We start from the raw sequence: 27,632 nt of genomic DNA, 5'->3' as shown, positions 1-27,632 counted from the left end.
CCTAATGCCAAAGAACCTAGAAGCAGACCTGTGAAAAGGGCCTAGTCTGTGCTTGGGGCCATGTGGGGACATCACAGATATGTACACATGTCTTGTGTCTCTCTGCGGGAAAATGAACAGTTGACTATTCAAGAGAAGAGAAGGGCAAAGACAACCTGGAAAAGCCGTGCTTTAATGGATCTGTGTGTTCTTGCTGCTTTGGCCTTTGTTTGCTGATGCCCTAGGTTTCTAAATTTAGACTGTGGCGTGGTACTCTGAATTATAAGTGAAGCATCACACAAATTTTATAGTTTTGAAGTCTTGTAACTTGTAAAAGTGTACTTTAAAATGGAATTTTTATTTGGATAGTAAAAACAGCAAGCTTTTATTGAAGTCCTGTGTATTACAGTTAGAATCTTCTGACTTCCTGATTAGGAAGAACAAGCACTTTGGCTTATCTTTGGAGTAAAGGGTTAGACTGAGGGTGGAATGTGGGCAAGAAGCCTCATTTCAGGTGAGAAAGTGGGTAACACTGCCAGGTAGGATGATACGGTCTGAATTTGAGTCTGTCTCTTTTTAGAAGTAGTGAAACTTCAGTTAATTAAAATTTTTGGAAATATGTTCTAGCTATATAGACGTAAAGTTTCACAGTACTGTGAGTGAGTGTGGAGTCTGCTGAGGGCTGCAGTGGTGGGGTTCATATGCAGGACCACATGGCAAGTCCAATAGGAGGGGCGTCCCAGCAGCACAGGAGGCAGGGAGGCAGGCAGTAACAGGTCAGAAGTTAGCATGGAGGAGTGAGCAGCTGAAGGGAGAGAGTAGCAGGCACAGGTGAGCTAGCTCTGCTTGAGACTAAAGTGAGTGAGGGGGGCCACCTGTGTGGTGTGTTACATGTGTAGGGGATCACATATGTAGGGTGAGGTCAGGGGGATCCCTCTATTCACTGTGCAGAACATAGGCTTGACTGTACAGTGATGGAGGACCACAGCAGGAGACAAGTGGCGCAGATAGATCTTAAGTTTAGAGGGACCTCTCTGGAGCCACATAGAGTATAGAGAACTCATTCTCTAGGAGCTTGTATTTCATAATAATGCTAGCTGACATTGTCCAGTGGTCAGTACTCATCTGTGGTTTTCTATTTTATGGCATTTATATATTGATTCTTTAAAAATACAAGTGGATCATTTTTGTACTTTAGTGATTAACTTAACTTTGCATTTGGTGGTATAAGCTATTGAAGAATTACCCAGTATTTTATTTTGGACACTTGTGCATTTATCTATTAAAAGGAGTAATAGAATTGAAATTCCCATTTCCTAGAGAGGGGTGTGTATGTGACTTTCTCCTTTCCTCAAGTGTAAATTACCTATTCCATGTATCTCCTCATTCTCTCATTCCTTGGCATGCCTGTCCCTAAAATTCCAACTGACTTTTACAGTTCATAACCATTTCGGCAGATTTTTCTCTCTTTTATTTTCTCACTTTGAAAATCAAAATGTTTTGCAGAATTTAAAATGTATTCTGGGAATGGAATATCACTGTTAACAAGTGTAGAAAACTTTACAATGCAGATGCAGATTGTCTTACTGTATAATTTTTGTTGGTGGATATCTAAAACTATATTTTTAGAATCAGTTGGTTCAAGTGGTGAAATTATTTTGAAAAATCTTGAAATACATCTCTGCATGTTTTGTGTTCATGCCTACAGAGGTGGAAGAATGTCAGCAGTCAGAAAATGCACCTGCAGCTGAATCGGGCTGTCTGGCAGTGGAGCAGCAGCACCTCACGCGGAGTAGCAGCACACCTGACGTCACTGAGCCGCTGTGCTCAGATTCTCCTCAGGGTATGGAGTAGCAGCAATTCCCTACACAGGGCTGCAGGTCCTGGCTGGGAAGGAGCTGCAGGCCGGACTGCATTCTACATTTATTCTAACCTGACTTCATTTATTTTTAAGGGAACTTTCTTTTTAAGTTTGCAATGATGTGACTTCTGGCAATGAAACATTTTCAGTTTTTTTTAATACATTTATCTAAATTATATATAGTTAGGTGCACCTCTTTTAAGAGAAGCCTGTTTGAGGACTGGAGAGAAGTCCAGAGGGACTGCAATAGGTGGGATGTGAGAATGCTACACCACGGGGTCAGCAAGAGCAGCAAAGTTGGGCGGGGGGCGGCGAGGGGCCCATGGGAAAGGGCTGTGTGAGGAGAGCCATAAAAGGTGACCATGGGCATGGAGGCCTGGCCAGACTTGTGAGAAAGTTTATTAGCAGCTAGTGGACTCTGCTGAAGTTGAAACAATAACTTGGGATAACATCCATCCACACAGTGTCTCCAACACCTTTCAGCAACAGCTGGGCATGGACGGCAAAGAGCCAGATGGCTAGACCTTTAAACAGCAAACAATGTATTTTTCATTTAGTTGTGTCAGTGAGTGTGCTTATTATCATTTAGTTCTAGTTTCATCAGTTAAGTAAATAAACCAGCTTCTTTATCAGTAAGTTACCTCATAGCCTCATCAAAAGAGTAGGCAAGTGTTCCCTCTTAGAGATCTTGTTGAAATAAGAAAATACAATTAAGAAATAACTTGAGAGATGTATTATCTGAAAGATTTTCTCTTCTCCAAAAGGTTTTGTGTAAGACTGCTGTGATTTTTTTTCCCCCTGAAATATTTTATAGATCCACCAGTTCCCTGGAGTTTTCTTCTAGGAAGATTTTTAAATACCATTCAAATTTATAAATCATTTTAAGACTATTGAGATACTTCCTTTCCATATTTTGATTCAGATTGAGATATGTTTTTCTGGGAGTTTTTTCCATTGATATATTTTTTTTTTCAAATTTATTGGCCTCTTATCATTTGAATATTTATAGGCTGTGTGGCAATACTCCCTTTTTTATTACTGATACTGGTTATTTTTGCATTTTCTCCCCAGTCTTTATTCTTGAGTAATACTGAGCCACTGTACTGCTCTATTTTCCTGTCAGTTCACCTGGCCAACTCAGGTAGCTTTCCGCTGAGATCCCTCTCTGAAGGCCCCCAGGAGAGGTCTTGCTGCCCTCCCTTGCACTAACATAATGTGCTAAGTGAACCTTGTTGGCAACAGTGAATAGCATTCAGTCCACTCCCCCTGGGGTCAAAGATTCTGTAGAGTAGATTTGACCCATAGGCCAGATCCGTAATTTCTGTTTTTATATATCTTAGGATATCTAAATTTGATTTATTACTCATACATAAAAATCTTTTTCTAATTTTATCGTCTGAAATTTTATTTTATAAATTTTCCCCCCACATCTCTAGGTCAAAAGGTAGAAAACGTACAGACTTTCAGTTCCTCAGAGTCCAAGGCTATTCAAGAAAATAAAGGACATGTGAAGAAAGAACATGAAGGAATAACAGTAAGATATTTTCGAACTATAGTTTGTTGTTAAAAATGAACATAAATTGTTGGCAAAATAAATTTGTTAGTAGCGGTGATACTTTAATGAATTTATTTTAAAGATTTAATTTATTTATTTGATAGATAGTGAGAGAGGGAACACAAGCAGGGAGAGAGGGAGAGGAAGAAGCAGGCTCCCACTGAGGAGAGAGCCCAAAGCAGGGCTTGGTCCCAGGGCCCTGAGATCATGACCTAAGCTGAAGGCAGATATTTAACCTACTGAGCCACCCAGGTGCCCCAGCAATACATTCTTTTAAAACATTTCTCCCTTTGGATGGGTTATTGGCTATTGGTTATTGTGATTGTTGATTAGTTACTCAGATCTCTTAAGACTTGCTTGCTTTCTGTGTAAAATTACAGTCACATTACAAAAATAGAAGAAATTAGTGGGAAAATGGAATTTACCTTCTGGTCTGTACATAGCACTCTATATTTTTAAGCAGGTATCCTTTCCTGTCAAACATATTCAGATTCCCTCTTCCTGATAACTGCTTTTAGTAGTATGTTCCACCTAACATGAGATGCTAGCTAAGTGAGTTTTTGCAAAGATCAGTTATGATTTCTTTTTTAGAAAAAGGTAAAATAGCATGTATTGGTTTGTTTTAGACTGAATATAAAGTATAAAGAAGAACATTGAAAAGTAGTCCATATCTCATGCACTCAGATAACTCCTGCTTAGTCATTTTTAAAAATATGTAGTATATATTAATGGAAAACTCAAACATTACAGAAAGGTGCAAAATAAACAGAGAAATCTGCTCCCTAGTCCTCCTGCATAGAAGATAACCAGTCTTTATTTCTGTCTTTATTTTTTAAAGGGGCATTTACCAGTTTATGTATGTATATTCTGGATATATGTGTATGTATATTTCAACAATCAAACACCTACACATCCACCGCCCAGTTAAAGAACTAGAATTTTTCAGATGCTATTGCTTTGGCCTATAGGTTCTTTCCTTGTCCCCTCAGAGAGCAGCATTATGTTGGCTTTGTGTTTATCATGTCTTTGCTTTGCTCTGTAGTTTTTCTCTATATGTATGCATTTCCAAATATTATATCCTTTAGTTTTCCTTATTTTTTTAATGAGAGAATGTGTATTTTCTGAAGTGATTACACCACTTATTTTTTTGTCAGCAATGTGTCAAGAGTTCCCATTCATACAAATCAACACTTGCAATTGTCAGATTTAAAAATTTTTATTAGTCAGATGGGTGAAAATGGGATCTCATTTTATTTTGCATTTCTCAGACTAATAAAGTTTAAAATCTTTCCATATGTTGATTGACCACTGTTTCATGTGGTGTCTTTGCCATTTTCCTATTGATATTTTGTCTTTTTCTCTTTTATTTGTACTAATTCTTTATACAGTCTAAAGACTGATCCTATTTTGGTTATATTTCTCCAAATACCTTTTTCTAGCACATGGCTTACATTTTCAGTCTCTCAAGGGTGTCCTGTTGATGAACAGAAGTTCTTTTTTTTTTTTTTTTTTTTTAATCTGGTATTTTTAACCTTTTTTGTGGTTAGGTTTTATGAAAATCTTAAAATGCCAACTCTACAAGCATAAGAATACTTACAAGTATTTCAGTTTTGGTGTACACATTTAGGTCTTTCATCCATCTGGAGTTGATTCTTGTTTATGGAGTGAGGTAGGATCTAATTTTATTTTATTTTTTCCCACATGGATAACCACTTGTCCTAGGTCTCATTTATTGAACTCATTTTCCTTCATTGATCTGAAATGATACCTTTCTCTCATATATATTTATCTTGACTCATTGGTTACTTTGTCTCTGTGGAGAGTAGTATAACATCCTTAATTACTATAGTTCCCCTATTTCTTTCTCCCTTCCGCCCACCTTCTTTTGAAAACTATTTTTCTACTATCTTTTGTCTTTCATTGTTGCTATTGAGAATTCTTCTGTCCAGTCTGTCTAGTTGTTGTTCTTTGCTGTTCTTTGTCCTTGCCCTTCAGTCTTCCTACATTATATTTAGGTGCATTTTCTTTTGGTTTATACATTTGTCATTTTTGTATATGCTATATGTCATGCATCTGTGAATGCTTGTTCTTCCATTGTTTTGGAGAATTCTTGATAATCGTTTCTTCAAATATTGCCTCTTTTTGTTCTTTCAGCTCTTTTTTTTCCCCCCTGGAATTTTGAGTAGAAATACATTTGGACTTTCTCATTTTTATCTTCCATGTTCTGTCTTCTTTCATATTTTCCACTCTCCTTGACCCTCTTCTACATTCTGGTTAATTCATCAGAGCTGTCTTTCATTCAGTTTGATAGTTCCTCTCTTTACTTATATGGAGTTGGCTATTTAATACTTCCCCTGAGTTTTCTAGTTCCAACATTATAACTTTTGCTTCTGAAAGTTTAGATTAATTCTTTTTAAAGATTTCTTGCAATTTCTAGTAAGTTCTTGTTGCTTGCTCACTTTTGTGATTCCCATCTTTTATTCCTTTAAAACAGTTACAAATTACAATTCTAGATTCTTTTTCTGATTATCTGAAATCCTTAGAGATGGGAATGGGGTATAAGCCTGATATTTGTTGTTTCTGAAACCCTTGTACATGATGATTTATTTCCTTGGGTGCTTGGTGATCTTTTATTGTGAGTTCCTAGCTGATGGACCTTAATCCATAGAAAATCTGAATGTCTGAAGTGATGGAGTTTCAGACATTGTTCAGGACAACAATGTGTATTTGTTTCTTCCAGGAACCAAGGAGTGCTACTTTAATCCTAGACTCTTGGTCCTTTTGCCACTGGCAGTGGTGGTACTACATTTACCCTTACAGCAGCCCCATTTCACTGCTCTGGTTTCTGCTCAGTTTGTGGGAGGGGTTGGGGACAGAGTGTGGATCACTGGAAGGTTTATTCTACTCCTGTGAGCCTGAAATTTTGGTGTAAAATCTAGTTCTATAGCTGGAGGAAATGTAGTCAGAATCTGACTTGCCCACATTCTGCTTTTTAGTTAAGGAAAGATCCTGGGTATATTTCTGTTATCACATTAGGCATATATTATCCTTCTTGTTTTTAAGATTATTAGAGAGAGAGAGAGAGAGATTGATTAAGAGAACTAGTGGGAGGAGGGGCAGAGGGAGAAGATGATTCCCTGCAGAACAGGAAACCTGTTGTGGGACTCATGCCCGGGACCCTGGGATCATGACCTGAGCCGAAGGCAGACGCTTAACCGACTGAGCCATCCAGGTGCCCTGTATCATCCTTCTCTAAGGCTGGGTAATATTTTTGTGTGTGTGGTGATAGTCTTCTGAAAATTTAATCCATGACATACTTCTTTGTTTTAGCTTCATAATTATTCTGTTTTTTAATTATACATCTCAGCCCCTCTTTTTCATTTGTTTGCTTGTTTAGTGGTCTTCCCTTTAGTCAGCTCATTGAACGCCAGGTTTTTTATGCACTTTGCCCTGGAGGACCTTAAATGTTACATCTTCATTCCTGAGTTTCTCCTCTATCTCACTAGTCCTGGAGTTTTGGTGCCCACTTAAAATATATTTGCTTTGGACATTTAGTCCAAAATATCGAAATATCAGAAATCTTCTCAAGTTCCTTGGTTCTTATGCTTCCTTCTTTCCTTCTTTCCATCCTTCTTTCCTGCTGTTCTCCTTCCTTCCCTCCTTCCTTTGTCACCATCGTTCTCATGGCCCCCTAGATTCATACCCTTTTGTGATTTAATTTTCCTCCACTCCCATATACAGCTCTCATATAAGCTCTTGTCTGTCATTCTACAGCATTTTCTTATTTGTCTTTTCTCCTTTTCCACCATCAAAGCCTTATCCTCTCATTCCTTAGTCACTATAACAGTTCCATAGCAATTCTCTTCTGAATTTTAATCTATCCCACAGATAACTATTAGACTTATCTTTCTAGTTATATTTTTAATCACAGTAAACTATTGTCTGGAACATTTTATCAATATTGGGTTGAAATTTGTAAGCCTGATGTTGAAGACCAGTTGGCAGCTACCTCTTTTAGAGGGTGGTCTGCATTTTCTTCTTAACATTTTCCTTCTTCACCTGACTGCCTTGCATGGCCTGCTATATAATCAGCTTCTTTTCCTGCACATAGAACTTGCTGATTACCACTCAGTGCTTCCTGCCTTGAATCCCCTCCTGCCTTCTCTCTACCACTTCATGTTTGTTGCCTTCTTGATCAGCTCTCCTGTAACTGTGAGCCAATTAAGGTAACACTTTATTCTGCATACCTTTTAGAGAGAGTTTACTTGCATATTTTGCTTATGTACACTGTAATCATTTTGTGTAATGTGTATGTTTTGTCTCTCCAAGCAAGTTACAAATTATGGAGTGTAGACATTGCCTCCAAATGTTTTAGTCCTTTCTATTTAACACAGGGTTCAGTGTGGAGTGGTGCTCAGGAAAGTCTGTTACACATTTAACAAGGAGGCATTGAGTGACCTTTAGATGTCTGGGTGGAGTTTACACCTTTTCTGCCAGCACCCTCACCATTCCATGGTAACTTAGGCCTTCTTCAGAATTGGTTTCCTTATGTACATGTGCTCAAGCAGAGGTACAAATAAAACTTCAAAATAAATTACTTCCATAGAAACTGGCATCCCTTCTCAGTAGATCAATTTAATTGGATGTCACTTGACAAAGGAGAAGCCAAAAATTTCAGATCTTGAGTAATTTATAATTCAATTATAGTAACTTGTGAACACATATCCTTCAAATGGAAAACATCATTTAATTTTTTGTTGCTATTATTATTGTTTGTTTCTTTTTCTTTAGAAGTGTGGACTAGAAACTTAGCAGTCTTATAAAAATTAGAACTTTCCTATAACAAATGCATTATTTCTTTTTGTCTGAAGATCTTAGTTCGAAGAAGCAGCAGCCCTGCTGAATTGGATTTAAAAGATGATTTGCAGCAGACGCAAGGAAAATGTAAGGAAAGACAGAAGAGTAAGTTCCAGGAATGGCAGTCTCTGATCGTCCAACTTTAGAGTCAAATCTATTTTGTTTCCTTCTACTTTCTGACTTGTATGGTATCTTATCCTTTGAGGAGACATAGCTGTGGAGTGGGACATCTTTTTTCCTGGAATCCCAGGATTGGTGGATGGTTAGTCCACATATACAGTAAAACAGATCCAGTCCATTATATGTGTCATAGAATCCTGTCCTTCCACCCTGGGCCTTCGTCCAAGTGAGAGGCACAAGCAAGACCAGTGGCTGGTTGAGCAAACAGACCCAGAAGGAAAAACGATCGTCCCCAGGAAGTTCCCACAGGCTAGGGGCAAAATGCTTCAGAAGTACACTGAAGTCAATGGTACAAGTATTTAAAAAAATGAAATTTGATTCAAATCCTTAGAGATGTTATATACTGTATGCAGACTGTGCCCCTAATAATCTGTTTCCCTGAAGTCAGCTTCCTGGCTGCCCCCTTCTTAGAAGCGGAGAAACAACTGCAGATCTAGGATAGTTTTGGTAGAGGCAGAGGAGTTCCTCTTAGGCTCTACCTTCAGACCCTGTTGGCTTAGAGTTCTATGGCAAATGAAGTAGGGACCTGACAGGGTGGTTACTGGGGCAGCTTTCAGTTTACCTGGTGGCTGGGACAACTTGCAGCTGTTGGGACGTGAGGAGAGGACAGCAGATTAGAAGCAGCAAGGCTGAGGGACTGTCAGCAGCGAATGCAAAGAGCAGACAGAAGAGTGAGCCGACAGAAAGGGTAGACACATAAAACTGGTAAGAAGTAGAAGACTTGGAGGAGCAGACTGTCTAGGTCTGTTTTGTGTCAGACTAAATAACTATTAGGCTTTAATAGCCTTTGAAAGCATCATTGTATTATGACAAATTAGAACTTTTTAGTGTCTAAAGGGAAGAATTTCTTTTAGAAAAAGTCTTTTGCAGTTGGACAGCTCAACTCCTATGAGCCTGGGTGATTCACTCTGGGTTTAGGTCTAAACCTTAAGCTCAAGGTAAAAAACATCCTTAGGCTATTGCGGCTGGTAGAATAAACTTGAATTTGTGGTGAAAGGAATTTCCATCTTCTCCTTCCACCTGTGCACATATCGTAGTTGAGTCGGTTGCAGTAGAAAGGTGAAGGACTTGATGTAATCTTTGGGGGATATGAGATAACGGAATTGAAGCCTCCCTTGAAAAGATTGTCACTTCGTGATAGGTAGGGGAGCTCATGATGACCATTAGTGCCCTGCATCTGGAGCTCTGTTTTGTTGACCAAGATCGCCACAATGTCAGCTTTTAAGCCCCTAGCCTCTGAACAGTTCCTGCTTGTCAGCTTAGTTTCATGTTGGTAATTGGGAATATTCTGATTTCCAGCTATTTGTATCTCAGACTTCGGTTCTTCCATTGTGCCAGGTGAAAGTATCAGTAGTGACACAGCTCTGGGCTATAACAATGAGGCAGAGCTGTCCATGAGTCCATGGCCAACCTGTGAGGAAGACCCAGAACTGAATACTCCCACAGATGCTGTGACTGACTCCGATGCCCGCCATTGGTTACAGCTGAGTCCCACTGATGCTTCGAACTTAACAGGTAACTGCTCTTTGAGAAAGAGTCACCAGGGGCGCCTGGGTGGCTCAGTGGGTTAAAGCCTCTGCCTTCGGCTCGGGTCATGATCCCAGGATCCTGGGATCGAGCCCCACATTGGGCTCTCTGCTCAGCGGGGAGCCTGCTTCCTCCTCTCTCTCTGCCTGCCTCTCTGCCTACTTGTGATCTCTTGTCTGTCAAATAAATAAATAAAATCTTAAAAAAAAAAAAAAAAAAAAAAAAGAGTCACCAGTGTTACCAGTTGGGAATCCAAGAGTTTCCCAGTTGCAAGAATTTTAGTAATCCTTTAGCACAATGATGGTGGGGTGCTACCTCTGGCCAAATTGCTGTGGCGGCCCCAACCACCTGTTCATAATCAGTCATGAATTCTCAGAGTCCTGTGTGGAGAAGATCCTAAAACAGTGGTCAGACATGGGAGGAAGCAAGCCATGCTGATGCCAACTGACCACCATGGGAGGGAGTAGTGAGTGATATTCATGCCAAGCCTTTGCCTTCCATGACCAAATTTGCTTGACTTTGGAAACAGAGAAGAGTGATTTATCCAACTCACACATATCACAAATCCAGAATAAGTCAAAGAGTCTGAACAGCTTATAGATTAAAATTTTCTTTAATTTTTACAATAAAATGTTTGACACATACAGGGTAAGCTGTGACCTGTATGTAAGTAATAAATGGGCCATAGTAATAAAATGATCACCAATGAGCTTACTACCCAACTTAAGAAATAGAATGGCTCCCACACCAGTTCTCTCTAGGCCCTTCTCAGGTCCCTTCACTTCTTTTGTCATCTGGTCACCCGAAGTGCCTAATTTATTCAGTAATAATTCCCTTGATTTCTTTATCATTTAACCACATATATCTGATTCCTTAAACCATATATCATGTATTTTAGATTTTAGACTTCTAAAAAATAATATATTCTGTGTTTTTTTTTTAATTCAAATGTACTTCAATTCCATTTGGCTTTATTATTATCATTCAATTTTTAGAACCCTAATGCACAACATCAAGATAATACTGTTTTTCAGTTCACAGCACATGTTCATTGGTCCACATAGCCCCTTTTATTTTACTTTGATCTTTCATCTTTTATCCTCAGTCCCTTTCCGCTTACATCACCCAAGCTAATGTGTTTACTGTAGATTCATGAGTGTGATTGTATTCTTTTTTTTTCCCATTTTATTTTCTTTTCAGTGTTCCAAAATCCATTGTTTATGCACCACACCCAGTGCTCCATGCAATATGTGCCCTTCATAATACCCACCACAAGGCTCACCCAGCCCCTCACCCCCCTTCCTTCCAAAGCCCTCAGTTTGTTTCTCAGAGTCCACAATCTCTCATGGTTTGTCTCCCCCTCCGATTTCCCCCAACTCACTTCTCTCCATCTCCCAAGGTCCTCCATGTTATTCCTTATGCTCCACAAGTAAGTGAAACCATATGATAATTGACTCTCTCTGCTTGACTTCTTTCACTCAGCATAATCTCCTCCAGTCCCGCCCATATTGATAGAAAAGTTGAGTATTCATCCTTTCTGTTGGAGGCCTCATACTCCATTGTGTATATGGATCGTATTTGCTACTTTTCTCCCAAGTATTATATTTTTAAGATTCAGAGGCATACTTTCTGGATCTGCATCCAGGCTTTGCCAGTGAATTGTTGGGTGGCCTTGAGCAAGTTACTCTCTCTGTCAGTTTCTTTTTTGTAAAATGTGGATAGTGATAGTCCCTATTATAGGGTTGTTGGAGGAATAAATATGAAAACACATAAGCCAGGTGCACAGAACAGTGCACGTGGAAGCGCTCTGCAGTTTTAGCTACACACATGTGCATGCATGCACATACACACACACGTGTGCTCACACCCCCATGCACACACACACACACAAGTCCTTTCCCACCCACCATAATCATGCTTATGTGCAGTTATCTTTTAGGAAAACAAAAACAAACTAGAAAGCACAAGTTGAGTACAAAGTGTTATTAAAATGTTAAAAATCATTTTAAAATTATAAATGAAGGCTAAAATTTTGCCTCAGATTTTTTTTAACCAACCAAACTTTGGTTTTCATTAATTATTTTGTAACATTTAACCAATTTCTAATGTTCTTGGAAATTGTTGATGGAGTAACATCAAAACCTCATAAAATTTACATAGAAAAATGGTGTTGAATAAAATAATTTATCTATGAAATAGGTAAGACCAAGAAATATGATCTTAATGTGTATATTTTAATTTAGAATAGATCATGAACAGAGAAGAACAAACCACTTAGCCATAAGTGAATAATGCATTCATTGCCTTAAAATACTGCAGTGTTGTCCTTAAGAGACAGTGGACATCTTTTATATATTCAAAGCTGCCAATGGTAGAAGCTTTGCAGAGTCAGTGAGAAAATGAGCAACAAAATTTTGTGCTTAATTTTATAAATTATTGAGTAGCAATTTGTGCTTTTCAAATTTTTGATTCTTTTAAAAATGATTTAAAATTCTATACATATATAATATAGAGATATATAATAATTTTAAATAATAATACTGTAAATTTATAAGTGATTTGACAGTTCACAAAGAATTTTGAGGCATCCTTCCTGATTCTGGGTGGTAAGCAGGCCAAATCTTACAAATGCTGTTTGAGGAATGGAGAAACTGAGATACAGAGAAATCATATTGTCTGGCTAGAAAGTAATTACCAAAGTTGGAACTGGCTTCCAAAGTGTTTTGACTCCAGTGGTAGCGCTATGTCTACTCCTTTCTACTACACTACTGTTCAAATTACAACTGCAGACCCTTTTAACTGAGAATTATTTATACATTATGGAATAAATGGCTTCTTTGGGTCCAATATACAGATTATCCAAGGGAAATCATCATTGTAATACTGTCAAAGGCAATAGTGAATTTTCAGTAAGTTGAATTTACTTAAACAAGAACAAGTTTTAATTATTTTTACTGAAAAGAAAGAAAATTGGGTGCCTACTTCTTTTGTCTGTCCTTTGGAAAGATTAGTTTTGATCCCATTTCAGAGTATGCATGGGATAGGTCAATTTAATAAACCTGTGTAAGGTAATTTTATATGATGCACTCTGTGTTGAGATTAACTCCTCCAAATACTTTGTTCTTCTTTGAAATACTAATATAGAGAATCAGTACGCTCAGTTCAATAGTTCATCGTGTCATCTGTGAAAAGGACAAACTGTAATATGATAAGGTTTAAGGATTATCACAGTTCTGAATTTAACTTTCTGTTCTTAAGAGAACAATTTCTTCATAAATGTGCAAAATAAAACTCACGTTAGCCTGATCTTTAGGACATGCAAAGAGAATGATCAAACAATTTCAGTGTATTCTTCTTTCTCATTGAATAATCCTACATATTATCAATGTTTAGGATAATAAACTGCTTTTAAAATCTTGAATTCCTTCATCCCTGGCAAGCTAACAGTATTTGTTTTCTCATTTACATTATTACATGTTTGCTGAAAGTAACAGCTAAATTTATTTCTCTTCATTTTAAAATGGGAATTTGTTTTAATCAAGTATGGCGAGACATGAAGACATGGAAATGATTGTTGTGAAAAAAGTTTATACTCATAGGTCCATAGAAAGAGGGCCATGGTATGCCTTGCTGGGGTAGAGGGGGATACATGGGGAAGCACCAGGGTTGGTCAGGAGAGGGGAGAGAGAAAGAAAGAAGGAAAAGAGGCAACAGCCTTTATTGTTGTTTCAAGGCAAAGCTGGTGAAGCACATTTAGAATTGGCTAGTTTGAATAAATTCAGCTACTTTTGGAGCATTGACTGGTTGCCTGGTTCTTGATCCTGGGGTGCTTGGGCTTTGATGTGTAGCAACTAGATAAAGGAGGTAGTTGGGAAGTATGAGTGTTATTTTGGTGGGTTTACATATGAAAGACACAGGAACTATTTGCTATCCCTAGAAGTTAGCTAACCCCGGGAGGGGCAGTCTCTTCCTAGTCAGGAAAACCCTAGGTGGCAGAGCATCAAGAATACAGAAAATAATAAAATACAACTAATACATACATGAATTTTGTTATGTTCAGGTTATGATTGTAGGGGGGAATGTTTATGACTTTAAAGCTAGGAAGCAGTATTGCTATTGACTTCATCAATAATTTGCCATCTAGAAATACTGATATTTATGCTATAAGAAGTAAAAAGATGAATAAGTCATAGCCATGTCTGATTTAAGAGCTTACCAAAAAGATAGAAGACATTTATTCTGATGATTCTGATGTCCACAAGCTGTGTGATTAAGTGTTAAAGAGGTTTTTTTTTTTGTTTTTTTTTTTAAAGATTTTATTTATTTATTTGTCAGAGAGAGAGGGAGAGAGAGCGAGCACAGGCAGACAGAGAGGCAGGCAGAGGCAGAGGGAGAAGCAGGCTCCCTGCCGAGCAAGGAGCCCAATGTGGGACTCGATCCCAGGACGCTGAGATCATGACCTGAGCCAAAGGCAACTGCTTAACCAACTGAGCCACCCAGGCGTCCCATGTTAAAGAGTTTTTTAAAGAAAGTTTTAGTCACAAGGATGGATAACTAAAACTAATGGAATGGAATATAAAATACATATTGAATCCACACAGGCATGGAATTGTGAAATATGAAAGACTTGGCATTTCAGCTCTGACAAGGAAAGAATATATTGTTGAACAAATGCCTGTGGACAAGGATTCAGCCATACGGAGAAAAATTAAATAGAATTCCTACCTCACACCATGCTCACAGATGGATACAATACTGAAATGTGAAAAGATTTTAAAAAATTGTTAGAAGAAAACATTTTTCTAAAAACACATCTAAGACCTTGAGTTAGGGAAGATTTTCTTAAACAAGATGGAAGCAGAAAAGCTATCAATCATTATCAATCGATATCAGTAAGATAAATATCAATCATTAAATTTAACTTTAGCATACTTAAAATTTTTTCATTATCAGAAAAACTTTAAGAATCCCAAGGGTTTGCAGAACTCCAAAGGTACAAGCCATCTTTGATGTTCTTTCCAATTTCCAGGTTCCTGTCAGGTCAGCAATACATTTTAAAATAAGGTTTGTTCAGTAAGATATTGTATCAAACAGTTTAGTTTATTTGGAGGAGGCTCCTTGGTATCCCCCACTGGAATATAAGCTTTAGGAGTGGGACATTGTTGGTTGTGGTCACAGCAGATTCTTGGCTCCTAGAATGGTGCTCTGCAGGAGAAAACATTCAGTAAATACTTGAATCAGTAACTGAGTAAGCTTTAAGTTGCAAGCTACTGGTTTATTTGTTTTGTTTTGTTTTGTCTTGTTCTCAGTTAAAAACAGCAATTAAATTTTAACCTTTTTTAAGAATAAAAAGTATGTAAGATTCAGTTTCTAAATCTTTTCCATTTCGTGTATTTATCAAGTCCTGCCTCCACGTATTATGGAAATCTTTTTACCACTTGTACTTTTATTTATAGTTGTGCATGTGAATTACATTCCCTGTTACCTGCCACCAAAACTCTTCTCGCAGGAACAAGGTTTGTGAGCATTCTCTGCTGTTGTGCATACTTTTCAGCATTTTCACTAGGCTTTGATCTACTTTGAAGACATGAAATAGTATAAAGAAAAATAACAGTGATAGACTATGATGGGGTTGGTTACTCACCTTCTAAAATCTTTAAAATGAACAATATATGCCTGAAAGCAGATGAGGAAGAAGAGGAGAGCCAGGCTATAATGGTGGTCAACAGAACGCCAACTTGCTACTTCTCCACTTTTGATCAAAATAGAGGCCTGATTTTTCTGGTCCCAGAATGAAGGTGTTTTAGTCAAGCCTTTGGATTTGTGCCTTTTGTTTAGTTTTCAGATTGAAAGAGAAATTCATCTGCAAATTTCTGCTATGCATCTGCAAGTGTCCGCTATGTTTCTTCAACATTTTACCAAGTCTGTATAAAATTGCAACCATGTGAAATCTCCAAGAGCCCGTTTTACCAATTACCAGAGCATTTCATGGCTAAAATCCTTTGCATATTTGCAAAGTTCTATATAAAGTATAGAACTCTGCTAAAATCATGTGTGTTTGGAGAAAGATGATATGATTTTGTTTGAGAGACTTTCCACTTTAATAAAATTTTTTAAATGGCTCTATACCATTTAGTAATAATGAAACAAAACAATACTAGACTAGCATGCTAGCTTACTCATAAAAAAGAAAATAAACTAAATGATTGGTATTTTTAGGGTGAACATGAAATTTTCTGAAATCTCTCAAATCCCCATTTTTAATTAAATGCTGCTTCACTGAGGAACCATCTACATGTAAAATGTCAGCATCTGTTCTGTTACTTATGCCATGAGTGGAATAATTTGGGGCAAAAACATTTTCAATTCTTTTTTCAAATTTCACAGTAATTTTGAGTGTGCAGTCACTTCAGATACTTCTAAGGGACTCAACATACTTTAGTAATGTGGTAAAGGATGTTTCCTAGGATTTTATCACTGAGGTATAAATTTTTCTGAGAGCAAAGCAATATTAGAAACTTTCTACATGGGGTTCTTTCATAACTGAAACTGTATTAGTTGGCAGGTAGCAGAGACGTACAGGTGTTGAGGTACCTGGCCTACATTTACTTGGAGTTGTTACTCAGTTGGAGTTCCAGTGTGACTGGAATGCTGGGAGCTGATCTCTCTTTGGATGGCTGCATTTTGGTTGGTAGTAGAGGATGAAACAAAACTATAAATCATCTAATCCCCTTTCTTTTTTCTTCTTACCCCACAAGAGATTAAAGACATCATGACATTCTTTATGAGAAAAATAAATGCCATATTATGCCATTTGTTCACTTGGGGGTTTATATTGATTTACAAGCATTCATTAAGGCTTCAGCGTAAGTTCTCAGACTGACAGATGCATTTATTTTACTGATTAAACATTAGGAAGGGGTCTTTCTTCTGAGGCTTTCTAGAAGTCAGGAACCTAGAAGGCCCATAATTAGGCTTTTGGTGTCTCTAACTTCTGTCTTTCAGGCACAGTATGTAGGAATTCCAGCCTGGATTATATCTGCACATTGTAATGTGTCTCCTCAACTGATTATATGATATCACTGTGGGGAAGTACAGATGTGTTTTCCTCTAAGAAGGAACAGTGCTTCTGTGTTCTGGAAGGCCTTTCCATGGCACTGTGTGCCATCCTTATTAAATCCTTTGTTCAGTGTCTTGGGATCTTTCCATAACTAATATAATAAGCTATCAACAGCTGTTGTGGGTGCAGTGTTGGAAGGATACAGAACTGTTTTTGGATCTACACTGGCTCCTTGTCAGCTTCACTCCTTGCTCCTTGTTGGCTACTTGATTTCCTCATATCCATAGATTGTGCTTCGGTTTCTTTGATTAGGCCCTAAAAACACCAACAACTTATATACTGAAAATGACAGTCAGTGGGTGTTGATAATTGCCTGGAAATCAGTCTGTCTCCACTTGGGTAAGGAACAGAACTTTGGGAATGATTACGTTAACGTATGTTGTAAGACAATAGATGAAGGGGATTAGTGGTGGAGGTGAGACACAACTCTTTAAACTCCCTCCAAAGGTTCAGAAGACAAGCAAATCACGGAACTGTCTAGCTGGCTCAGTTGGAAGAGTGTGCTGACTCTTGATGTTGAGGTTGTGATTTCAAGCCCTATATTGAGTGTAGAGATGGCTTAAATAAACAAAAAAAATAAAAAGAGAGAGAGAAAGTAAAGGTGACTTAAGCAGGAAGCTGAAAGTAAGCTGTTAGAAATGAAATCAAATAAGTCGGCAACTACAATAAATACAAACCATGGAAACTTGCAGTTAAAATTGGAAGCTCTTGGGTTAGATTGAAGAAATAAAGTCCTGCCATATGATGTTTATGAGAGGTAACCCTAATACATGACGTACAGGAAGATCCTAAGTAAGTAAACAAATACATGGGTAACAAGGAAGACAGACAGACTGCTGAGCTAACTGTATGTATGTCAGTCACATAAACTTTAAGGCAGAAATAACTTATTAGAATTCTGAACTTATATGAACTTCATAGCCTCTAGATGCATGAAGCAAAATTTGAGAGAATTATAAGGAACTACTGATAAAACTATAATCATAGTAGGAAATTTTAATGAGTTCTCACTAATTGACGAGTTAAGCAGAAAAGAAACATTGGAGGAGAGAAGTACATGATACAATTAATCCTGATTGAATGGATATATAAAAAACATTGAAATTAAATAAAAAATGTGTAATTTTTAAAAGCACATGGAACATTTACAGAAAGTGACCAATTAGATGATTAAGTCTCAACATATGTCCATGCTTTGAAACTATACCACATCCTGTGAATATGATGAAATAAATTAAGAACAAAAAGATAAAAGAAAATACATTAAGAAATTAAAAACTGCACTTAAAATAAATCCAAAAAGAAATTAAGTTGTGAATTAGAAAATATTTCAAACTGAACTACAGTGGAAGCTGCATACCAATATCTCTAGATTGTAGCTGAAGACTTATATGGAGGAATATTGATGGCCTTAGGTGTGTAAATGAGAGGAGAAAATTATTGATCTGTGTGTCCTATTCAAAAAATTAGGAAAAGAATGGCAGAGTAATAATATATAGAAGTTAATAAGAAAGGAACTAATAAAGCTAAGAGCGTGCCCATATACACTAGAAAGCAAAAACAATCAAAAGCATTAATAAAATACACAAGTAGGCAAGATTAATCAAGGAAAAAATAATGAGGGTGAAAAGGAAACAGATCTATAAACAATATAAGTTTTTAAAAATAATACAGTAGGTTAATTTGAAAAGATTTATAAAAATAAGGGACAATTCTGTGTTTACTGAAGCTTCACATAAAAGAGAAACTATCGTTTCCTGTTCTAGATATTAGAAAGAAAGCTCCCTAAATTCTGTTATTTACCTTGTGATACCTTGACAATAAAACCAGACAAGGTCAGTATTGAAAAAGAAAAACTAATTCATCTCACTTTTTTTAAAAAAAAGATTTTACTTATTTATTTGAGAGAGAGACAGTGAGACAGGTCATGAGAGGGGAGAAGGTCAGAGGAAGAAATAGACTCCCTGTGGAGCTGTGTGCCTGATGCAGGACTCGATCCCAGGACTCCAGGATCGTGACCTGAGCTGAAGGCAGTTGCTTAACTAACTGAGCCACGCAGGTGCCCGAATCCATCTCACTTAAAAGAGTATCAACAAAAGTCCTAAATAAAGTTTTAGCAAATAAAGTCCAAGAATATTGGGAAAACATCATACATACATCAGAACTAAGAGAAGTTCGCTTCCGAAATGCAAAAGCAAATAATAATAATGATGATGTGGCGGGGGGGAAAGCCTATCATTGAGAAAGACAGCTGACAAATTCCAGTTGAAGAACATTCTACGAAATACCTGATCAGTTGTCCTCAAAACAATGAAGGTCATCAAAAATGAGGACTCAGCCCAGAGGACATGAAGAAAACATGACAACTAAATGTAGTGTGGTATCCTGGATGGAATCTTGGAACAGGGGGGAAAAAAAGACATTAGGTTAAAAACTAAAGAGATATAAAGTATGGACTTTGCATAAATGTTTCGCATTGAAACATTCAACATTTACACAATGTTTCAACATTGGTTCATTAATTATAGCAGATGTATTATAAGGGTGTCAGCAGCAGGGGATGTTAAATTAGACATTGGTGTAATGTTAAGTTAGACATAAATCCACAAGGACAAGAATGGCAAGAAAAAATACATGGTGACCAATGTGACTAAGGCATCAGCAGACCTGAGCATACCGAATCCTGTATCAGTACTAGGGAAAGCCAAGAAGCAGCCTGACTACAGCTATTGCAGGTTCCCTAAAAGGGTTAGAAAATTGCCCATAAGAGGTAGCTATAGAAGTAGGAGGAATTGGTGGGGTTAAAACCAGGAAGACTAAGTCTGTTTAAGAAATAGTTCGAATTTAATCCTAGAAGGAAAGCAAATAAATTGGGAGGTTTCTCTCCTAGAGTCACCCAATACTGAGCTGGGTGTAGAGGTGCTATCTTGAAAACCAAGGAACTAAATGAGTTTGCATACTCTGAGCAGGAGAGTCTTTTTCCTAAAATTTGAGTTCAGGAAAAAAAAAAAAAACCTAAAGATACGTATGTCTGAGGTTCTCTGAGAACATGGTGAAACTCAGCAAAGATCATACTTGTGCGCTATACTTCCAGTCAGCTCTTTGTGGATCATTCTTAAATATGAACAGATAGCCAAGGATCCCCAGCCATTTGAAGAGGATGTTTAATATGAAAACTATGAGACAAATATAAGAATATGGGATGAAGTAGGGTGGAGCAGATCTTAAAAGGAGTCTGGAAAAAAAGGGGAGGAGAGTCTGTTTCATCCATTCCTCAGCCAAAGGAATTCAGAGTGCACTTAAGCTTGATGAGCACTGAGTCATGTATAGAATTACTGAATTGTTATAATGTACCCCTGAAATTAATATAACACTAATTTTTTTTAAGATTTAGAATAAAACAAAAAAGGGAATATGGGAAGAAATAAAATTTTAAAAAGCTATTAATATCTTTAGAGAAATAATATATTGCATCCATGAAACAAGGATAAAGAGTATAAAAATGAACAGAAAACAAGAAAGAGCTTTTGGATATTAAAAATACGGCTGCAGAAATAAAATCAAGTCAGTGGAAGTCAGTACAACACATGAGTATTATAGTTGAAAGCACCGATGAACTGACAAATACAGTGGCTGGAAATAGATACCAGGGCACTTCTCAAGGCTTCTGAACACTAGGTACAAAAAGAGGATACTAAAATTTTGCAGAGTTAATAATTTTTCATGAAATAATTTCAAGCATCAGAATGCTGCTGACTTTAAAATCACAAAGGAGACTAAAAAATTGGAGCAAAGAACTTACGTCACAGAATTCTATACCCAACCAAACTGTGGACTGTAAGGGAACAAACACTTCGAGATATGTAGGGGCACGCCCTTTCTCAGGCACCCCTAAGACATGGCCCGCTTAAAGGAAGAAATATCAAAGAAATTCTGTCTGCCAAAGTAGGATACATCCATAAAATGGAATATTCATCTGCAATAAGAAGAAACCACCGCATGGATGGATCTCAGGTGCATTAAGCTATGTGACAGCACCCAGAGTAAAAGGATATATGTTGTAGGATTCCATTTATATGACATTCTGGAAAAGGCAAAACTGTAGGGACAGGAAACAGCAGTGGTTGCAAGGGGCAACGAATGTGGGGGAGGGACTCACTATAAAGGGGACACTTCTGGGGTGATGAAGTTATTCCTTGTATCAATTTTCATGGCAGTTTGTGGTAACAGTTACGTGATTGTATACACTTCAGAAAACTTGAATGTGAAAAGGATAAAATTTGTTGCAAGCAAATATACCCCAGTAAACCTGAGTTAATAACAGCCACCACAGATGTCACCCCAGCAATGAGGCCTTTCCTGGTCACCTATTTTTAATAGACTTTTTCCCTATCCATCCTCCTCAAGGTTCTCCTTCCACTCCCTCCCCTGCTTTATGAAACCTGTCCCAGGATCTCCAGAAACTGTTTTATCATATCTAGGCTGTTGCCCTTTAAGTTTGAAGAATCAAACTCATTTGACCTTTCTTCATTGATTAAGCTTTTCTATCCTTTCAAATCGTCAGCGATTTGACACTGTTTATCTGCATTATTTTACTCTGAATACATAAATTGTCAAGCATGACTAATTTGCATTAAAGAGAAAAAGCTGTAGTGATGAAATCAAGATTGTGTTTGCAGACGTGTTTCTCTCTGTAGATAGCAGTGAGTGCCTTGCCGATGACTGTAGTATAATTGCTGGAGGGAACCTCACTGGTTGGCACCCAGACTCTGCTGCTGTATTATGGCGAAGAATCTTGGGAATCCTCGGGGACGTGAACAATATCCAGTCACCCAAGATTCACGCCAAAGTGTTTGGGTATCTCTATGAGCTCTGGTACAAACTAGCAAAGGTATGTCCTGCTCCATTAACTTTTATTCTAATGGGGGAAACTGATTTATCATGTAACGTAAAAACTGTGTTGCAGTTGATGTATTCTGGAACACAGATTAGGTGTGTAGACAAAGTATGTTTGATTGGCAAAGGATAAATAATAAAGAACTTACAGTTTGGGCATTTTATAAATGCAGAAGAGTTATTTAATGCATATAGAGAATATTACTATAGGACATTAAAAGGTAGGGTGCTGAGTGGGTTTTTTTTTTAATAAAAGTGATACTGTTTTTATTGTACAAAATTTGAAGAATATAGAAAAATATAATAATAAAATTAACATCATCATCCCACAGAGATAACCAGTATAAATATATTGTCTTATTCTGTGGGTAAATACATTTTTACAAAGGTAGAATTTTCAAATACATACAGTTTTCATTCTGGTTTTTGTTTATAAGGTATGATTTTCCTAGGTTATTAAGTTTTTTGTTTTTTACTTTTGTTTTTCAAAAATGATTTATATTTATACAGTATAACTTGTTAAGCCATTCCTTACCATGTAGAGTTCAGGACCTCCCCCAGCATTCACACTCAAGGGAAAACAAAGCCCTAATTTTGTATTAAATCTAAAACCATGTCCAGTAAGTGGAACACAATTGAAAATGTCAGTAGATCTCAGTAAAAGAAAAAATTGTTAATGTTGTAGGTTTTTACTCAGTGTACAAAAATTTAGTGAGAAGCAGCTCTTTGGCTATGGAACATTGGCTACATTTGGCTACACAACATTGAAATATTTTTGGGATAAGCTAAGCATGGCCTTTACTAAAATTCTTCTCTCTGTGACTTAGATACGGGATAATCTGGCAATAAGCCTAGATAACCAGTCTTCTCCTTCTCCACCGGTCCTGATCCCACCACTCAGAATGTTTGCATCATGGCTATTTAAGGCAAGTGGATATGTGTTTATTCCTTTATTGCAATTTCCTCTTCCTTTCTGAAATTGAGTTTAAAAAATGTAATTGCCCAAGACTGCACGTTTTGAAGACAAACTGAATCTTACTAAAGCCCTTGCATCCCTCATCTCCATAAACAACTCTTATGGAATACTAAGAAGTAAATGAAATGTTGAAATGCTCTGCATCTGGAGTTAATTAAATATTTAAGCCTCATCTCCTTGGCAGGCGACGACATTGCCAAATGAATACAAGGAAGGGAAACTGCAAGCCTACAGACTGATCTGTGCCATGATGACCAGACGCCAGGATGTTCTGCCAAACTCGGACTTTCTGGTGCATTTTTACCTTGTGATGCACCTGGGATTAACCAGCGAGGATCAGGTATTCTGTGACTCTCCTATCACGGTAGCCCACAAGGTGGAAAGTGCATATGACTTTTTGCAGGTTAGATTAGGGTTCATGAAAATACATCAGACACAAAAATTCTCAGTAGTTTCAGCTTATCTATACACAGCAACCACATTGATCTTTCAAAATTGTAAATCAGCTTTCATCACATCCCGCTGCTTCTGTCCACTGACCTTGCGTTGCACCAACCGAATTTGAACTTATTCTGTGCCTTTTATAGTGCTAGATGAGCTAGCCTCAGCCTACGTTGTCAAATCCAAAAAATGGTGTGGGGGCTCTGCAATAGATATTGTTCCAAGAAAATTATTCTGGTCACTTAAAACTGTTTGAAAAGTATTGTTTTTGTAGGGTGTTTTTTTATAAGACCACAGTCATACATTAGGGGTCCTGACATTTCTAGATGAGGAGTTATCTTAATTTCTTCCAAAGAGGGGTTAAAAAGGAAACAGAAAGGTCAATGGAGCTACTAGTGACAGCCCATCCTTGTAGATCCTGGGTGTGCAGGGTAGGATGTGGCCAGTCCCGGCCTGTCTCGGTTGGGAAGAGCCCTGCCTCTGGGCAGAGGGCAGGGAGGGGAAGGAACTCAGTCCTGATTTGCTGTATGAATATCAAGCCAGGAAGTGATAAGATTGGTTTGTATTTCACAGAGATTATTCTGAACTCAATTTGAAAGATGAATTTGAAAATGTGACAGTGATAGGATAGAGTGGGCGGTTGGGCCTGGAGACAGATTAATTAGGACGTGGTTAAACTTTAAAATGATGTGAATTAAGATGTTAGCACAGGGCATGGAAAGGAATAGGAAAGATTCAAGAAATTTCAAAGCATTTCATGTTGTTACTAGGTCTTTTTGACCAATTAGAGGTATGGAGAATGTTTCAGGATTTACCCTTGAAATTGTACCTTCTTACCAGTGACCTTGAATCATTCATGAACTACCAAGATGTCATCCTTTCTGTATTTGTTTCATTCTCTGAATGTATAATACAGACACACCTTTTTGATACCCTTGAGATACATGTAAGAGGTTATTCTCCAGAATACCTAGTTTTTCTCTATTGCTTCACAATGTGCTTCTTGAAGCTTCTAGACCCTTCAGCCCTATTTCAAACTCTTGGATACATCCCCTGATACACGATGATGAGCTTTCATCATGGAGCTTTTATCTGAAGTAATAACCATACTGTCCTACTGAGTTGTCTTTGTCATATTTGCTCTGATTCCAGCAGTGCATAGAGGACATTCTGTATAATAGACTGGACTTAGACCCACAGTCTCATTTATTTCCTAAAAAATGCAGAAATAGAGATGTGAAAGCAGAAATGTTTGTACTCTGCTCAGATATTTGTAGCCATCATTGCAGGTGAAATCGTCTTTCACAGAATGATGTAATAGGGTGTGTGGAAGATTGAGTGATATAAACAGGGAAGAGAATGAACTCTCACAGATCATAACGAAATCCCTCAGTGACAGAAGATACAAAGGTTTAGTTAACACAGTACTTTAAAGAAGTATTTTGCTAAGATTTTACAGGGAAAAAAATTTAGTTGGAAATAATCAACTGTAGAATTTTCTCATTCAATGAAAACAAGTTAGAAGTCAGCAGCAACCACTTAGTATTCCTAGAATGAGTTCTCTAGAAAGTGACATAAATAGATATGAATTTAAAATCCTCTTTCAAAAAATAAAAATAAAATCATCTTTCTATTTTAAAGGCTGTTGGAGTGGAAATGAAACAATAACATGAGGTGAAATAGAGTTTGAGAACCCAAAACATAATTTCAAAAAATACGATTTTATAGTGTAGAAAAATGAAGTTTTCAGATTTTTGTACTTAAAATTATTTTCATTTTAAAATCATTTTAATATATGCCATGTTTCGGTTAAGTTTTAGCTTTTATAGTTCATTGCAAAGTACGTAAATCTTAAGTGTTGGCCCATTGCTAGCAGTGATCCCAATATCCAGACTCCTAAGACAAAACTGGGATGTAAATCTCTGTTTTATAATCAGCCTATTGTCTAGCCATTAGACACTTGAATTTTTATGTGTGTTAAATAGAACTGGCTGTTCTGATATAAACTTAACAATTATTGGTATATGTTTTAGAATCCCTGACTGTCTGCCAAGCAGAATTACTCTAAATAAGCCTTGTTTCTTTTCCAGAAGAAATTTATACAGAATACCTTCTAATGAAAGAAACTTTTCTCATTTGAGTAAGAAATGTCTCTGAATTAGTTTAAGTTTTGGTCCACATGCCTAAATGGACCATGGTGGTTTTTCCAGAACTTATATGTTCTTCTGGAAGCAGATATTATATTAATTATAAAAATACAAAAAAGCACTTAAAGTAGAGAATACAGTTAAATTCAATTTTTTATTGGCCAACTGTGCACCTGTGACTAGTACCATCTCAGGGCTTGTTTCCTAATTGTGAAAGCTCTCAAAGAGACACTAGCCTGCCCCTAAAAGACTTTTTTCCTGCATGGAGAACCTTTTAAAAATTTTTCTTATTTCTTAGTAAAATAAGTAAGAGCAAATAATTTTAAATGGTCTAACATTTATTAGTTTTGTCTTACAAATAAAATTCAAGGTGAATTTCCTCCTTTCACCGTTAGGTGGAACACTTGTCTGCACAACTCTCACCGTGTGGCTCCCTCCCCTCTGTTGGCCTTTAAAAGGGAGGCAAGGCCCAGAGTACTGTGAGCCTGATGGTGTGGCTTAGTCATTTTACAAATGCTTTCCTAAATATGAGAGTATCGAAATTATGTCAGTAGTGGCTAATAAAGTGTTGAATTGGAAATAAGCTTTAAGATGTTAAAAATCTTTTTCTCATATGTAAGGCCGCTTCTAGTAATTGAAGACATTAAAAAAAAAACTATTTGTAAAATAGATGTCTCACAGACTGTTCTGTGATACAATCAGATAAATCCATGGTTTCATTTAATATGGTAGCCAATTCATTATGTAAACAAATGTAGACCTTTCTGTATTTAAAAATATAATAATGGTACGTAGACTGAACAGCCAAAATGTAGCACATTCCAAGCCAACTGTTTTTATTTGGGCCAGGTTTATCTATTCTAATAGATAAGTAATTTACTATCTAAAATAATGACTTTACCAACTAGTATTTTCCCAAGTACCTGTGCAGTTTGAGTTTATGGTTTATTAGCATGATTGAGAAAATGCTTTGAAGTAACTGTAAACTTCTCCTACATTCTGAATTATTTAAAAAAATATTGCTACTGTTACTTGTTTAGAAAATATGTAGGATCATAAGGACTTTCAAAATAACTCTACATTATGAATAAAATTTGGGGTGACATGAGGAACTGATTGCTCAGCCTGCCTATGAAGGGTCTTCCAGTTAGCTTCCACTCTGCCCAGCTGCTTCATGTCTGGTTGGCTGGTGAGGGCAGGACAGAGGGTCTTCAGTTCCCTAGCACCCACACACACACAGCGCCAGATTCTGTACTGGCACCTGCATGACATTGTCCTACTGATTCTTCTCTGCATTTCATTTAGATTAATATCATGACCCATTGTTTAAATAGCAAAGGTTCAAAAAATATTGAGAACTTTTGCCCAATGCCACATATTAAAAAGGCTGATAGAATTTACAGGCAAGGCTTGGCTTATTCCAACAGGGTATATCTTTCCCCTTGATCCATAGCCAACAGGCTGGTCAAGCAGTCCAGTCCTTGATTCTGTTTCTCTTTCCATCTTGTTTGACCTAGGCTCAAGCCTTGGCCCCCTCTCCTCAAACCCTTCCTAACTGGAGTGCCTTCCCACCTCCAGCCCCAGATAGCTTTCCATAGTTGCCTTCCCAGCTTCTCACCATCTTCCAGCTGCCCTTCTAAAGCTGTTCCTGGTTGTTCTTAGTTTTTCCTAATGCTTAGGCAGCTTTTTCACCTCAGTCTTCCCCAAAATATTTGGACTTGAAAAGCACCGTTATTTGGGTTTATTGAAAACAGTTCCTATTAATTTCATCATTATTTAAAACATATGGAAAGATCAATATGTGTGAAATGGAAAAGGACAGTTGAGGAAAGGAATTTTATTTTCATGTTTTTAAGAACATATATCAAAGACTGGAACGTTTTCTTTGCTTAAAGTAAGTGAACTGTTTTTTAACAATGACTTACAGATTTAATGTCTTAATGCAGTTTGTTAGACATCAAAGTTAAAGTCTCTTTTAAAGGCAAGGCTTACATTAATGTAAAATTATTGTTGCAAATTTGCATCTAGAAACTTTGGGAAATATAAGTCTTTGTCATTTTCATCTGTAATTTTGTAACACAAGCAAAAAAGCA

At 37.2% G+C, this 27,632-nt stretch overlaps 1 protein-coding gene across 4 annotated transcripts in view; it reads left to right on the top strand.

The window, feature by feature from the left end:
• RALGAPA2 (Ral GTPase activating protein catalytic subunit alpha 2) overlaps nucleotides 1–27,632 on the top strand; it is a 327,482-nt gene that overhangs the window by 128,273 nt on the left and 171,577 nt on the right. For 3 of the 4 annotated variants that reach the window (XM_044263546.1, XM_044263549.1, XM_044263548.1), the window contains 7 exons: nucleotides 1,688–1,822; nucleotides 3,277–3,374; nucleotides 8,267–8,357; nucleotides 9,771–9,947; nucleotides 21,777–21,970; nucleotides 22,803–22,901; nucleotides 23,136–23,291. In XM_044263546.1, coding sequence (XP_044119481.1) covers nucleotides 1,688–1,822; nucleotides 3,277–3,374; nucleotides 8,267–8,357; nucleotides 9,771–9,947; nucleotides 21,777–21,970; nucleotides 22,803–22,901; nucleotides 23,136–23,291 — 950 coding nt within the window. The remainder of the gene's footprint in view (nucleotides 1–1,687; nucleotides 1,823–3,276; nucleotides 3,375–8,266; nucleotides 8,358–9,770; nucleotides 9,948–21,776; nucleotides 21,971–22,802; nucleotides 22,902–23,135; nucleotides 23,292–27,632) is intronic. The other variant, XM_044263547.1, reaches the window with a different exon arrangement.

The sequence above is a fragment of the Neovison vison genome, chromosome 8 (assembly GCF_020171115.1).
Source record: "Neovison vison isolate M4711 chromosome 8, ASM_NN_V1, whole genome shotgun sequence".
In the NCBI taxonomy this organism is placed as follows: Eukaryota; Metazoa; Chordata; class Mammalia; order Carnivora; family Mustelidae; genus Neogale; species Neogale vison.
The sequence above is the reverse complement of the archived record's forward strand: the minus strand, read 5'-3'. Positions and strand labels throughout refer to the sequence as shown.